At 27.8% G+C, this 16,474-nt stretch overlaps 3 protein-coding genes across 3 annotated transcripts; 2 read left to right on the top strand and 1 right to left on the bottom strand.

Moving 5' to 3' along the window:
• Positions 1-2,122: 2,122 nt before the first annotated feature.
• Positions 2,123-4,260, top strand: LOC128964885 (heat shock cognate 71 kDa protein-like). Its single transcript, XM_054311540.1, has one exon. It carries the CDS (start codon positions 2,265-2,267, stop codon positions 4,179-4,181), a length of 1,917 nt encoding a protein of 638 aa, XP_054167515.1. The 5' UTR covers positions 2,123-2,264; the 3' UTR covers positions 4,182-4,260.
• Positions 4,261-5,417: 1,157 nt separating this feature from the next.
• LOC128964886 (slit homolog 1 protein-like) lies at positions 5,418-7,671 on the top strand. Its single transcript, XM_054311541.1, has 3 exons — positions 5,418-6,577; positions 6,645-6,791; positions 6,880-7,671. The coding sequence occupies exons 1-3, from the start codon at positions 5,789-5,791 to the stop codon at positions 7,603-7,605; spliced, it is 1,662 nt and encodes a 553-aa protein (XP_054167516.1). The 5' UTR covers positions 5,418-5,788; the 3' UTR covers positions 7,606-7,671.
• A 1,897-nt stretch (positions 7,672-9,568) lies between these two features.
• On the bottom strand, positions 9,569-16,225 carry LOC128964760 (probable serine/threonine-protein kinase nek3). The gene is made up of 10 exons (XM_054311396.1): positions 15,909-16,225; positions 15,551-15,788; positions 14,981-15,101; positions 14,756-14,907; positions 14,384-14,449; positions 14,173-14,292; positions 13,983-14,115; positions 10,603-13,815; positions 9,753-10,374; positions 9,569-9,650 (listed from the first exon to the last, which is right to left on the bottom strand). Exons 2-10 carry the CDS (start codon positions 15,749-15,751, stop codon positions 9,569-9,571), a joined length of 4,710 nt encoding a protein of 1,569 aa, XP_054167371.1. The 5' UTR covers positions 15,752-15,788; positions 15,909-16,225.
• Between the last annotated feature and the right edge of the window lie 249 nt (positions 16,226-16,474).

Raw genomic sequence — 16,474 nt, 5'->3', positions numbered from 1 at the left:
CATAATTATTTTTCATTTTTATTAATATTGTATTATATAAATTCTCTTTATTTCTCTATTTATGTATAAAATATCAAAATGTATGTATATTTCTAATTCATAAGTCATAAATCATTTCCATTTTTAAAAATAATTATTTGATGTTTTTATTAGTAAAATCTAACAAAAAGCTGACAAAAACATTTGGACAAAAGCTTTCATAAAACGATTACTATATTTATATACAGAACTATATAATATATATATTATATATACAGTATATATAGTATTAGGTAAAAACAAACTCTTTATGAGTGAAATTGATTTTCAGTCAAAAATGATTAAATATTTAGACTTTCTTTAAATAAATATTACTTTTTGAAAATTACTGTAATTTATTTTAGTATAGTTTAAACTATTTATTATTTTATTATATAATTGTAATCACAATTTATATAACATCACAATTTTTAAAAAAATAATTCATAAAAACAACATTTTTCTATAACTTTATTTTTATTTAATAACTATTAAAAACTTTCTATTTTAAAACTATTGATTTTATGTGATTTAATTTTTATTATTTTAATTTATAAAAAATAAAAAAAACTATATTTATGCTAAATATAAAATGTTCATAAGATTATCTAAATTTTATATCAATAATAATTAGATTATAATATATTCCATTTTCCCGTTCATCATTTATATCACATATTTTTTATCATAATATTTTTTAATTAATTAATTTTATGTATTATATGTATCTATTATGTTTTATAATCTAGGTCAGTTATTGCCATTAAATGCTATCATGATAGATTTTTATCTAGGTTAGTTAGGTTAGATCATTGTTAAAAATATTTCTAAAACAATTAAAAAGTATAATGGTCTTAATATTCCGAAATATATTGAATGTTGAATTTTTGTCTAATAATATTATATTTGTAATGCAATTCAATACAGATTTATACATTTACTATACAGCACTAAGTATAGTACAGTACTATACTTACCTTATTTGGTATTTAAAAAATATAAAGCATATATTATAGCAATATATTTTTGCAACTGAATGAATGTTTTAAAATTTTTATAAAGTTATAAATATTATATATTTATAAAAATAAAAATTGTAATATAACTAAATTATTAATATAATGTACACAAATTATATACATAGTTATACAAAAATATTAACATATAGTCATATACTTAAGTGACTATATATATCCATAATAGATATCATAGGTTATCTGTAAGTGTTGTTCATTTTATTAACCCTATCTCATAGTAACTTCTCATAAGTCTACCGCCTTAGCCTCGACTACCATTCAAATACAAATTTATATATATATATATATATATATATATATATATATATATATATAGAAAGAGAAAGAAAGAAAGAAAGAGAGAGAGAGAGAGAGAGAGAGAGAGAGAGAGAGAGAGAGAGATCCAATAGTTGGCTATTACTTCAAATTATTTGTTTGGTAAAAATACTTGAATTGCTATCTATTGTTATGTTTGCGAGTGAGTCAGTGAGAGAGTCAGTGAGAGAGAGAGAGAGAGAGAGAGAGAGAGAGAGAGAGAGAGAGATGAATGTCAAAAATAAAATTAAGTGATACAATAATGTGGTAATGAAGTAGAAAAGTGTAATAATTATTATATTTTAAATGCTTTTTATGAATAACTGTTTTAAATTTATTACTTTCTAAACTGCATTTATTTTTATTTTTTAATACTATATTTCAAAATAAGCATGTTTATTTTCATTAATTAAATTGATATTATTTTTGTATTAAAATTTATTTTTAAAACATTATTTTGATTAAATTATTAATAAAATTTGAATAATTGGTAAATAAATACAATTTGATTAACATATAGTTTCATATAATTTCCACAAATAAGAAGATTAATTGTGAATATTCTAGCATTTTCTTTATTATCCATCAATAATGTCAATGCATTTGTTACCCTCAATTGATTCACTAATTGATTACAATTGTATTAAATAACCCCTTTGTAGACGTAATTTATAGAACAATAGTTTTAAAAATCTAGAATAKAGTAGAAATTAGTAGAAAGTATTGGAAAAGAGAGTCAAAGCATATAAAAGGCTCAGAGAATGACTGGAAATGCACTTCAAGTTTAATACTGTTATAACTTGTGATTACATTGACTGCTATAAAGAGTCTAAACAATTATAACTTAGAAATTGTTATTTAATATAGATTTTGTAAAAAAAAGTTTTATTACAAAATTGATTAATAATTGACAAAATGTCAAAAGTTCCGGCAATTGGTATAGACTTAGGAACGACCTATTCATGTGTCGGTGTGTTTCAAAACGGAAAGGTCGAGATCATAGCCAACGATCAGGGAAACCGTACGACACCGTCATATGTGGCCTTCACGGATACCGAGAGACTGATCGGCGACGCGGCCAAGAATCAGGTGGCGATGAATCCCACGAATACCGTGTTTGACGCCAAACGACTTATTGGTCGCCGATTTGATGACTCGGCAGTTCAGTCAGATATGAAGCACTGGTCCTTTGAAGTGATTCAAGAGTGCGGCAAACCTAAGATTAAAGTGGAATACAAGGGAGAGATTAAGACATTCTCTCCCGAAGAGATTTCATCGATGGTTTTGGTGAAAATGAAAGAGGTCGCTGAGGCATACCTGGGATCTCAAGTCACTAACGCTGTGATTACAGTTCCCGCGTATTTCAATGATAGTCAACGTCAGGCCACTAAAGATGCGGGAACTATATCTGGTCTGAATGTGTTGCGAATCATCAATGAGCCGACGGCTGCTGCTATTGCTTATGGTTTGGATAAAAAAGGAAAGGGAGAGAGAAATGTCCTCATCTTTGATTTGGGTGGCGGCACTTTTGATGTTTCCATTCTTACCATTGATGATGGTATCTTTGAAGTTAAGGCTACCGCTGGTGACACCCATTTGGGAGGAGAAGACTTTGATAACCGAATGGTTAATCATTTCGTACAGGAATTCAAGAGAAAACATAATAAGGATTTGTCTTTCAATAAGAGAGCTCTAAGAAGATTGAGAACATCCTGTGAAAGAGCGAAGAGAACTCTTTCGTCATCAACTCAGGCGTCCATTGAAATCGATTCACTTTTCGAAGGAATTGATTTTTATTCGATGATAACGAGAGCGCGATTTGAAGAGTTAAACGCAGAACTGTTTAGAGGAACATTAGATCCCGTGGAGAAGGCTCTTCGAGACGCAAAAATGGATAAATCGAAGATTCATGAGATTGTTTTAGTCGGTGGATCAACAAGAATACCAAAGATTCAGAAACTACTTCAGGATTACTTTAATGGTAAAGAATTAAACAAAAGTATTAATCCCGACGAAGCCGTGGCCTACGGAGCAGCTGTTCAGTCGGCTATACTTAGTGGCGATAAGAGTGAAGTTATTCAAGACTTGCTATTACTCGATGTAACGCCACTGTCATTAGGTCTTGAAACGGCCGGTGGTGTTATGACAACACTAATTAAACGCAACACAACAGTCCCAACCAGACAAACACAGACATTCACGACTTACGCCGACAATCAGCCGGGAGTTTCCATTCAAGTCTATGAAGGCGAACGCGCGATGACTAAAGACAACAACCTTTTGGGTAAATTTGAATTGACAGGCATTCCTCCCGCACCAAGAGGTGTACCACAAATTGATGTCACTTTTGATATCGATGCCAACGGTATACTCAATGTTTCAGCTGTTGACAAGAGTACCGGAAAGAAAAATAAGATAACAATTAATAACGATAGGGGAAGACTTTCTAAAGAAGATATCGAAAAAATGGTTAAAGAGGCCGAAACTTATAGGGATGAAGACAACAAACAAAAAGACAAAATTCAAGCAAAGAATAGTCTTGAAGCGTATGCTTATAATATTAAACAAACGATTGAAGACAAAAAACTTAAAGACAAAATTGGAGAATCAGACAGAAATAAAGTGTTGGACAAAGTAAATGAAACTATTAAATGGTTGGACACAAACCAATTGGCAGAAAAAGAGGAGTTCCAACACAAACAAAAAGAACTGGAATCTCTTTGTAATCCAATTATGACTAAATTATACAATGAGAGCACATGTGGTAATAGTGCTGCTTCTGGAATGGCTTCGGGATCTCCAAACGGACCGACAATTGAAGAAATGGACTAAATATATATCAAATCATTTATTACTTATTTAAATATTTTCTTATTTAGTTATCAGTAATTATTATTTATTTTCTTTGTATTATATTATATGTTATTAAACTTATATATTATATATATTAATGTAAATATTTCTAAATTAATAAATTATTGATCATATGTTTAATATTTAAGATAAATTTATTTGAATACTATTCGTTATTATTAATTCAATATTAACCAATAATACAATATCTTTTTTTATATATTAAATTACCAAGTAACAATTCTAATTCTACAAAATGAGTCTAAAAACTAATAAACTAAATAAGTAATTTTTTTAATTATTTACTATTTGTTTCATTTTTCTTTATTTTTGTCCAATTTTAAAACAAACGTTTTTTAAATAAAATTTAAGATTTTAATTTAATGTTAATTTATATTCAATTATAGGTTTAGGTAATATTTAGTTTAAGGTTAGTTTAGATTTAGTTTAGGATATTTAATGTTAAAAGTAATTTAATTGTTGTAATTAATAATTGGAGACTAAAATTTGGGACGAGATCTACAGCTTAACCTAATATTGTAATAATATCTATAGATTTAGTCTAAATATTTAGATATATAAATGATATTAATTAAAACTGCTATCAATTATCAGGAATAATCATTAAATACATTAAGCATTAAATACATTAAGCATTAAATACATTAAGTATATTACATTAAGCGCACAATGAAACCAATAGTTTAAAAACAACAATTGTATAGTTTATTATACGATAGATTACATCATGTAATTTGTAACACATAGACAATCATATTATTTTTTAATGTTTTGTTTTCAAAGTGTTGGTTTCATTGTGCGCTTAATGTTATATAAATAAATATATAAAATAAACTATTTATTAATGTATTAAATGTCTAACACAAACACCGCTTAAAGCACTGGTATGTCTACGACTATCAGTGCAAATGTATTGGTGAAGCGGTACTAAATCAGTACCGAAACACTAGTGTTACACAAATCAACTAAATTATTGTTGTATAAGTGTTATCAAACTTATTAGTTAGTTATTTGTTAGTTAAACTTATATAATATTTTTATTATATTTTAAAACTATTATAATTTATTAAAATATTATAACAGATGTCGCGTTCAACACATATACTCATAATAAACACTATAAACCAAAAAGCGATAGAAAGTCAAACAATAGGTGTATTTAATATTATTAATACTGTAAATGCATTACTACTGTACTGTATAGTGCTATTAATGTATAGTACTATTAATATATAGTACTGTATACAGTATACAGTGTATAGTATTGTATTACTATTACTAGAGTACGTCATGACTGTGAGTGTCATATTAATAGTGTTTTGAGTATCACGTGATTGAGTGGAATGCAAGTGTGGATCACATTCTTTCAATTGATTAGTGTTTTTGTTTCTATTGTTTTGAGTTAACAATACATTCAAACAGTTATTTAATTTGATATGTATTTGGTTTGCATTCAAATGATATGAATGAATGTAAACAATAGTTTATAAATGATTTGAATGACAACAATAAGGATGTGTTGAGTGATGGATGTGTTGAAGTGGTCTTACAATTGTTGACCACAAATGTATGCAATGATGTGCCAAATGAAGATAGTATTAGTGGTACAGATAGTGATGACATGTATCATGTCTTGTGTCCACTCGATGTGTCCGCGCGGTTGTCATTGCGATGATTCCCGATTGCGGACAGTCTGTCAATCGGAGGCTGAGCTGCAGTTCGTACCGCACACTCTGAATCCTGCACTCAAAGAGCTGATCCTTAAGAACAATCACATCCGAGGTGTTCAGTCATCGCTATCTGTTTATCGAAGTCTTGAGTTACTCGATATCTCATTCAATCAGTTGACAGATTTGGGTGAAAACAACTTTCTTGAGAGTAATCGCATCGAAACTATGGTTTTGGTCACAAATTCGTTGACAACTCTGAAGAACTATACGTTTAATGGTTTGTCTTCATTAAAGAAGTTATACTTAAGTGACAACAAATTAGAAGAGATTAACGCAAATGTATTGAAACCATTGACTTTACTTCAGATATTGGATTTATCTCACAATCAAATTAGATATATATCTTCGGCAGCTTTTAATGGATTAACAAATTTGATTGATTTAAATCTAAGATCAAATCAATTGAATGCAATTCCGAGCAATAGTTTTAAATTTGTGCCAAATATTAAAGCATTAGATTTGGGTTCAAATATGTTAATAAATATCACCAAATCTTCCTTCGCTTCGTTGGCCAATCTATCGGAGCTCCGACTCGACGCGTGTTTTATCAATTATATTGATATACATGCCTTCAATAGATTAAATAATTTAACAATTTTAAGACTAAATAACAATAATTTAGAGGTTAATATTTGACATTTTATATTAGAAAACGTTATGTATTTATCATTAAATTAATTTTAATTAATAGGAAATACCGACGAATTCGTTTGAAGATCTGATTGCTTTAGAAGAGCTAAAGATTGGAGAAAATCATTTCGTAAATATTAAGTCAAAAGTATTTTCTAATTTAATTCATTTGAGAACATTAGAGATCACGAAAAGTCATTCATTAAGTGTATGTATTTTATGTTAAATTATTGATAATTTACCTTTAATTGAATTATTATTGTAAATAACATATTGTTTTATTACAATTATTATAGTTTGTTGAATTGGGCGCTTTCTATGGCTTAACACATTTGGAGCGCCTGGAGTTATCACATAACAAACTGCTCACTAATATTGATAATAATGTGTTCAGTGATACCCCGAACCTTCAATACCTTAATTTAAGAGCCAATGGTTTCGTGACATTACAATTGGGTTTTGTCAACACATTTGATCGAAAAATATTTTTAGACGTTAGAGATAATCCATTACATTGTAACTGTAGTCTTGAATGGCTTTACAATTATCTCATGCAATCCAACACATCATCTGTCAAACAAGTAATCAATGGCTCCAATGACTATATTTCGTATCCCTTTTTTGATTTATTGGGAACTATTGTTGGAGTTCAGTGTGAAAGCCCTCCAAGTCTTCAATCAAAACTAATAACAGACTTACATCGCGACGATTTTGGATGCTTTGAATTGGACACAAAGATACCAATAATAATAGCCATTTTAATTGGTATTCTAGTGTTTAGTGGTGTTATCATTATATTTGTGATTCGTTGCAAATATGGTCTCTCAGGACTCGTAAAAAATCAATGGTTTGCCGCCGATAACAATACCATAAGTGGTGGTTCTCATCGAAATGATCTCAATTATAGAAAACCAGAGTTTGTTTTTATTCCAAACATCGATATTAATATCGATGAAAATAACAGTGCACTCGAAGAAACAATTCGTTACCCTTTGAAAATGACTCCAATAACTGAACTGTGATTTTATGTATTTGTTTTAATTATTCATTTAATTTTTTTAGTATTAATATAAATATTTCAAAATTAAGTTTAGAGATTAATATACTTTATATAATTTATATACCGTGTATATACTGTATATTGAAAAAGTCGTCCCAATGATTGTAATAATATAATTCGTACCACAATTTAGCTCTTGTTTTAATTGTTATTTTTATTTAGTGAACTTTATTATTGGTTTTTATATAGACAATCATTAGACTGACTTTTCAATTATATATGTTATACATAATAATATACATGTAATGTATAAAAATATGCAAACATTTCCATATAAATAGACATTTTTATGATATATCGTTACTAGAGCTCTAAAATGAAATTCAATTCATTTTAACGATAGATTTAATTTATTGTTACATTTTTTAATTTATTCATATCATATAACTTAATTGATTTTAAGTAGCTATTGAACACAGTTTACATTTCCACAAATATTCCATTTTTTCAAATACAGTATTTTTATTTATTCATTTGATTTGAAACTAATTGTGAAAGTTATAAAATGTTACAAAAAATTTAAATAAAAACTAAATGTATCATTCATTAGCTGTAAAATGAATCTTTGATTTTTAATAAGTTGTATATATATTATTTTTAATGAATTTGCAGCATATTTGAATTTAAACACAATGTTTGATAATATATTTTTAAATTTGTAAATTTCACTAGTGTTTTTTTTTTTGATAAATAAAAATTCAATTATTAAATTGACATTATTTAGCATTTAAAATTATTTTTTTTAAATTACCTGAATATTTAAATGTTTTTTTCTATTATTAGTTAATTTGTTTAATTTTGATTCTTATTTTATCAAAATTAAGTTATTCATTAACAATAATTTTATTATAAATAATTGCAACCAAATTACAATCAACTAATATAACAACAATAATTACATTTTCAAAATATTAATATATGAAAGTAATAATTAAATTAATATTTAACAAAATTGATGTTTAATAAGTTAACATATTTTAAGAAAATTAAAACTTCTTATTATTTAACATAACTTTATCAAATTAAACAAATTTAAAACTTAATAATAGAATATTATTATTATTATTTTCAAATTGATTGATTAGAGATTAACAAGTTTTAATATAATTTTATAAATTATGTAATATATTATAATTACTAATATTTAGCATTTTATTAATCCTTAACAAAAACAAATTATATTTTGATAAAATTATATTGATAAAAATACAATGAATAAAATTAATATTTTTATAACTTGAAGACAATTTATAAGGTGATTATATATAAATTAAGTTATTAAAATTTAACCAAACGCTATTAATTAATAATTTTTATAAAAATTTATAATTAATCATTCCATAGATTCTCCTGAAAATAACAATAATATATTAATTAATAGATTTTTATCATTTTTATTAGTACTGTATATTCACTTCTATTAATTAGTACACTATTAGATTAAACAGCATTTATTAGATTAAATTTTTAAAAATAATTTTAAATATGTTTTTGTGCCATTAAAGCAAATGCAAGCTTACATGCAATCTTGTAATTAATGAATTATACAAATTAATAAATTTTATTGTGAAATCAATCATTATTAAAATATTAAGTTAAATAAAGTTTTATAAAAAATTAATTAATTTTATTAAATATATAAATTAAAATTTTCTCAAATAATATGTGATAAATTCATTAGATTAAACAAGACTATAAATAACGAAAATATGAAAATAACTAAATTGTAAATTATTTACATTACAAATTGCTTACATAATTTCTATATAAAATATATTAAATTTTTATTTTAATAGTTTAAATTTGCATATAAACTTATTACAAAATTACATTAGCTAAATTTGAAAAAATAACATTGATAATTTTATTCCGTACATAATATTAAATACAGTTTTATAATTAAAATTTAATAAACAATATTTAAATTATAACTCATTTTTTGACAAAATATCGATAGCTTTTTGCAACACTTGTGTCGGAGATTTAAGGGCTCCAATCAAGTCATCACTTTGATTGTCATTTTGATTGTCATTATTATTATTATTATTATTATTATTATTAGATTTAGAAATAGAATTAAAATGTGAATCAAAATCTAATTTATAAGACCTGGCAGTAGATAATGGACTTCTTGTCATTGATACTGATCTCCTGCGAGAACCTAATGAAAAGCTGTCTTCTGGCGAATCAAGACTTGAAAAATGGTTTCCAAATGAAGAAATTCTGTCAATTCTGTCATTAGATAAATCTTTCAATAGTTGTGAAACTCTTGACTCCATTCGATTAAACCAATCACTAGAAGAACTGGACGACGACTTTGATGTCACAAAGTTATTGTCAAATGAACAGCTATTTCTGAAACTCGAAGACCGACTACATTGTGGAGGTTTTGAGTTGAGGGCCAGGTCTACATCATTGGCATCGATATACGTACGTCTTCTCGTATTTCGAGAACGGTTGGAAAGAGTAGGTCTGTCGTCATTAAAACGCGAGTAAAAGCTTTTGCGATGAATTCTTTGCTCAACTGATTCATCACAATTTGCTTTCTTAATAGTAGTTAAGTTTGATTTGACACTCGAATTATTTTGTCGAAACCGCACATCTGTTACCACCGGATCAGTCAGACAACTACGAACAGTACTTCTTGGAGTCACATCAATGGGTTGTTTATTGATATACTGATCGTGTGGACAGTCAGTCACAGACTTATCACTAAAACTGTTTCTAATGTCTATATGTTTGGTATAATTTAATGAATTACAAGCTTTAAACTCATTATTATTATAAATATCATTATTATTAGCGAATGTATTACTGGCAACAACAGAGTGAGTGTCTGTTATATTGTCAGAGGTATTGGCACTGGAAGTAGTCATTGGGTTAGTCTCAACCATGCATTCATCGCATGCTTTTCTATTGCCATCAATAAGACGTGAATAACAGCCTAAAGCTCTTTTACCTCTTTTATTGGTGACATCGCTTTCACTAACATTTGTATCCAAATCACTGAAAAGTGATGAATCAGACAATCGTTGACTAACTATATTACGATAACCATGAGTTCGTAATTGATCCAAAAGTGACGAACTTTCGGGTAATATTATATTATCTGATTCAGAGCTCTGAATGTTATCGGTGTTTGCTTTGATGTCTTGCGTTTCATTGCTGTCAATGTTTGATGGATTTAATGTTATCCTCATTTCAATGACAGAATCGTTTGGAACCGATGTCTGAGTTATAAGCATTGGATTAGAGAGTTGTGACTGTTGTGTATCAGAGTTATTGGCCAATGATGTCATATTTGATGTCGACGTTCGGCCACTAAGTGTACGTAAATATCGGCGGACACCTCGCGGACCAATAGTTGCATACATTGAAAGCGGATTCCGTGAATCCATTTGTTCAGAACTATCATTAAAATCATTACTATTATCTGATTGAAGCCATTGTTCTACTCGTTTTCGCGGAGAATCAAAACTATCAGTTTGTCTTAAATCGGAAAATAATTGATCCGATTCACGCATATTATTGTTAGAGTTGCGCGCAAAAAATGATGGCATATCTTGGGTAACAAATGGATCAGTAGTTCTTTCAGATATTGTTTTAACACCTGATTGCGGATCAAAAACCAGTTTAAATCCTTTTGGCTGAACACGTGATGACAGTGATGAACGGTCTTTACTCATTGATCTCTTCATATCGTTAAATGAATGATTAAAATCATCAAATTTGCTAAAACTATCAAAGTTTTTAGAAAATCTATCCAATAAAGACTTTTGAGGCCGACTTGTAGGCCATATATTCTTCGAGAAGAATGACTCGTTATCATCGACATCGCTGTCCTGATCCGAAAAAATTGCAGATTTCTTCAAATTAAACCAATCGTTGACATTGCGTTCACAACTCTCTCCACGAGAACGTCTTCTCGATTTTTTATGTCCGGCAACGCTCTGCAAAAGTGACCGCATATTTGGAAATATTGAATCTCCAGTCCAATGATTATCAAAGATGTCATCAAATATATCCAAAGAACCCGAAGAACTTAGACTATCAGATCTTTGAATACTTTGTTCGCCAATCTCTTCATTAGTGTTAACTAATTCTTGATTTTCAAGGGATGGAAAGTGTGTTACTTTGCTTTTCTTTTCTATTCGAGTATACGAGCCATCGGTGCCTTCGGATGAGTATATTTTGCCGGTTTCTGTAATACGTGCGCCGTCTTTAGTAAAGATCACCTTTTTATAACTCCGAGCCATTGGTGCAGCTTTTGTCTCTTCAGTTGTCTGCAATGGTTTTTCATTGATATCTACTTGTGATACAAAGTTTTTTCTTTCTTTTTCAGATATCTTACTTTCATTTTTAATTTCATTAGCAATGGTTTCTTTAGATGAAGTTTTACTATCTTTATCTTCAATGAAAAGTCTTGGTTTTCTAAAGAATGACGGCTCTGACAGTATCGACACATCAGGACTTTCCATAGGAGTAATGATTGCAGAATTGGGTTCATTAGATAATTGTCTTTTTTCCATAAGTCGTGCCTTTGCTATAGATTTCTTGAGAATATCTTTAGCCATAACTTTGTCCATAACCGGTGATGTACTTAAATCTTTGTTATTTTCATTGTCTTTGGTTTGTATGGTTTTCAGAATATTCTGTGACTCAGTTGTAGTTTCCTCAACAACTTTACATTCAGTTTCCTTATTGTTTAACATTTTAAGCGCAGCTGTCATTTGTTGAACCTTTTCAGGCGATTCTAGCATTTCATTTAAGCTAATACTTCGAGTATTTAATTTAGGATTTCTTGTTTTTACAGAATTATTATTATTATTATTATTAGTAGTAGTAGTAGTAGTAGTAGTGGTAGTAGTAGTAGCAGCAGTAGTAGTAGTAGTATTAGTAGTATTAGAAGTAATGTTTTTAGAGTTTTCTCCAATAATTGAATTTCTTCTTTTCAAACCAAAAGATGACAAACAATTGATAGGAACAGAACAACGTCTTTCAAAACTTCTCTTTGCGTCCGACACTCGTAGGCCGACCGGAATAAACGGTATTTTTCGATCAGTTATCGATTGATTTGATTTATTAGTGACTTTATTATCACCAGATTCTGAAATATCAAAACTTCTATTCCAGAGGTTAGGTATCGATAGTTTTCCGGGTCTTTTGCCGACATTAGACAATTCGCGTTTCTTTTTCTTCTTTTCGTCGTTATCTTTGTCTTTATCTTTATTATCACTTTGAATAACTTCATTCAATTGTTGATCATCTGATTGTTGAACTCCTTCTAACTTTTGTGACTCTTTAAAATCAATTACTTTTTCATTTTTGTCGGCATTTTCTATATTTTGTTTTTCCGGTTGTTTTTTAGGTTCACTTTGTTCTTCACTATTCATCACATTCTTGTTGTTTGTGTTGTCGACTATAACTTTGTCTTCTGTTTTATTTTCAGTTTTATTTATATCAGATTCAATTACATCCTTTGTTTCATTATTTACTGCAAGTCTGTCATTATTTTTAGAAACTAATTCATCATTTTGTAGCTTTACTTCCACTAAATTTTCATCCAATTTAACTTCTTGTTCAGCAATTGGTTGTGAATTTTGTTGTAAATCTTCGAACATTTCATCAGAAACTATAGTTTTATTTATTTCATTAATTGATTCGTTAGTGTTTTCAATCATTTCATGACTTGTGATATCATTATTGTCAACATTTCTGTTGATTTCTTCTTTAGTTTCATTAGTTATCTCTTGTGAGTCATTCTCTGATGTTTTCTTTGTTTTCTTCTTCTTTGGTGTTTGTGTTTGAATTTTGGACAAACTTTGATCAAATGATGGATTCGCTTGTCTTTTCTTAATATTATCTTCAGATTGGTTTGCATCGGAGTTATTGTTATTCTCAATATTTAAATCTGTGTTTTCATTTAATACTCTTTTGTTGTCATCGGTCGCAGCAATAGGATTGGTGTCTAACTTATCGATTGACGGCGAGACGGGAGCCAAAGCCAACAAAATTTCGAGTCTAACGGGAGTCAAGTTTGCCATATCTTCTGCCACCTGAAGTAATGAGTGCTCGTATCCAGAATTAACCCATATATCAGTACAGATGTCAATAATAGTAGCCCTTTCCTTGGGATTGGGAGTCAAAAGCTTTTTAATAAGATGTGATGCCTCTAATTGAATAAATAAACAAAAATTTATTAAATGCTATATCAATACTACCAAAAAAATATATATTTATTTTAAGTTATTCAAAAAGTTTTGATTTTTGAATGTCTAATCAATTAATTAAAACTATATAGTACTTCAAAAATTTTATTTAATAAATCTTTGTTTTTACCTGATTTTTGTTTTGGCTCAAAATAATTAGATTCAGATATTTGTTTAACTAATTTCTTGAAATTGCTGCCATCGAAAGGCATCGCACCGTAAACCAGAGTATAGAGAAGTACACCCAAAGACCAACAATCCACCTGACAATCATTTATTTATTTATTTATCTATTATTCAAATTAATATTAATTGTTAACCTCTGGTCCATAATATGGCGATCCTTTGACTATTTCTGGTGAAGCATATAAAGGACTTCCACAGAATGTTTGTAAATAATGTTTTTCATCAAAAACATTGGATAAACCAAAATCTGCGATCTGTTAGATGAAAATGAATGAATGATTGATTGTGTTATGTAATGGTTGATAGTCTTGTTTTATGACATCCCATGACATCCCATGACATTACCTTTGCGTTTCCTTTTTCATCGAGTAATATGTTTTCAAGTTTCAAATCCCTGTGACATATCTTATTCTGATTACAAAATATTTTAAGCAAATATTAAGTCAATATATTTTAAATCAGTCTATCATTATATATAAATTTATATTTAGATTATATCAATATTTAGATTGCAATATATATACTGCATATATTGTATAATTTATTTTAATTTAATTTATTCATTTAAATTATTCACAATACTATAAAATAAAATACAAATTAAAATGAATTCAATTTACACTGAAATACATTAAGAGATGATAAATAGCAAAATATTATTACATAAGATATAATATATAAGTTTATTGGACTAATGTATAATAATTTAAGCCAAACCTTATGGCAGTAGTAGATAGCAGTAGCTATTTGTCGAAATAGACGTCTGGCCTCATAATCGGACAGTACTTTACGATCGCTTACATAATCATATATTTCACCGCCGCTGGCGTATTGCATAACTAATACAATTCGGTCTTTATTTTCAAAAACTATAATTTAAGTGATATTTTCACAATTAATACAATTGTTTAATAATATGATAGTATATAAGTTAAAGTATGCCTTCATATATATGAATGATATGCGGGTGTTGTATGGATGACATGATTTGAATTTCTCTTTTAATGCGAACCAAGTCCTGATCGTTCTCTACTTTAGACTTCTTGATTGTCTTAATTGCAACCTTTATATTCAATAGTATTTTCATATATTTTTTGTTTTTTTAAACTAAGTTTTTATAATATTTTTACTGTATTTTTAATTTTAGTAACTTTAAAGATAAAGCAAAATTTTTTAATAAATGTATCGTTATTATGCTATAGTAAATTAAATGCAACATTAAGCTGCTATAACTATATTATAAGTTGTAACCTTTATCATAATATTTATTTTTACTCTAACTAAATACAGTATATAAATAATTATATATATGAAATAATAAAATTGTAATTGCTTAAATTTACAGTAAATAGATATTTGCCAAGTAAAATAATATTAAAATAAACACTAAAATTGTTAAAATAATAGTAAAATTGCAAATCATATTAAAAATTTAATTTCTATTATATAACCATAAAATTTATGTAATTAATTAATTCTATTATTAACTTATAATAATAAATAAATCCCTACCTCCTGTCCCGACTCTTTATTGATGGCCAATTGAACCTTTCCATAGGTTCCCTGTCCTAACTTTTTGATGACTTCAAACCGTTGCTTTAATCGATGTTTTTTCTCGACTTTGGTCATAATTTTCAAGTCATTTGAATCATTAGACTTGGGCTTTGGTCGCACAGAGCGAACCGTAGGTTTAGTGACTTCATTGACTCCCATTTTTTACATGGATTCAAATTTTTAGTACTGATTTACACTAAAATATTATTTAAAATGTGTTTAAAACAAGTGATTTACAATTTTTTGTCACATTTGCGAACAGTTTTGCGGTTATTTAATAACTGTTTTGTTGTTACATAAACTCTGCTGAACTTACAGTCAATGGAGTTGTTATAATGTTGTTTGTAATCAGTAGTCAAATGAACTAAAAAAACTGAATCAGTTGTTGTAATGTTGAATATAATCAGCAAATTGGCACCAAATAAGTGACGAGAAGCCAATCCTACGCCTATTCCCTATTCAATCTCAATCTCTATCCCTATCCCTATCCAAGAGGTTCGCCTACGCCTTGCCTTTGGTTGTTATACTTAAGCTTTACATAACGTTACAATTAATGCTAATTTTAAATTTGGTTTATTTTCAGTTTGAACCAACACATAACAATTTATTTATAATTTCAACTTTATATACTAAATATAATAGATTTAAACACAATACTATATAATTTATAACATATTTACTATTAATAATATAACATAAGAACAACAAATAAATCACATTTAATATGTATAAGTATTAGTTACTAAATAAGTTGAACTTTTTTAAAAATATACTTAATTTTTGTCAAAGCGTTTATAAAATTTTAAACACTATAATAAATGCACTGTAATTATATTATTTTCAATATTAAAATACATCATAACTTGAAATATAAAATTTCAT

The sequence above is a fragment of the Oppia nitens genome, unplaced genomic scaffold (genome assembly GCF_028296485.1).
Source record: "Oppia nitens isolate AA-2021 unplaced genomic scaffold, nextdenovo-longstitch-racon4-pilon3 scaffold9_pilon_pilon_pilon, whole genome shotgun sequence".
NCBI classification, from domain to species: domain Eukaryota; kingdom Metazoa; phylum Arthropoda; class Arachnida; order Sarcoptiformes; family Oppiidae; genus Oppia; species Oppia nitens.
This window is presented reverse-complemented; position numbering and strand designations above follow the sequence as displayed.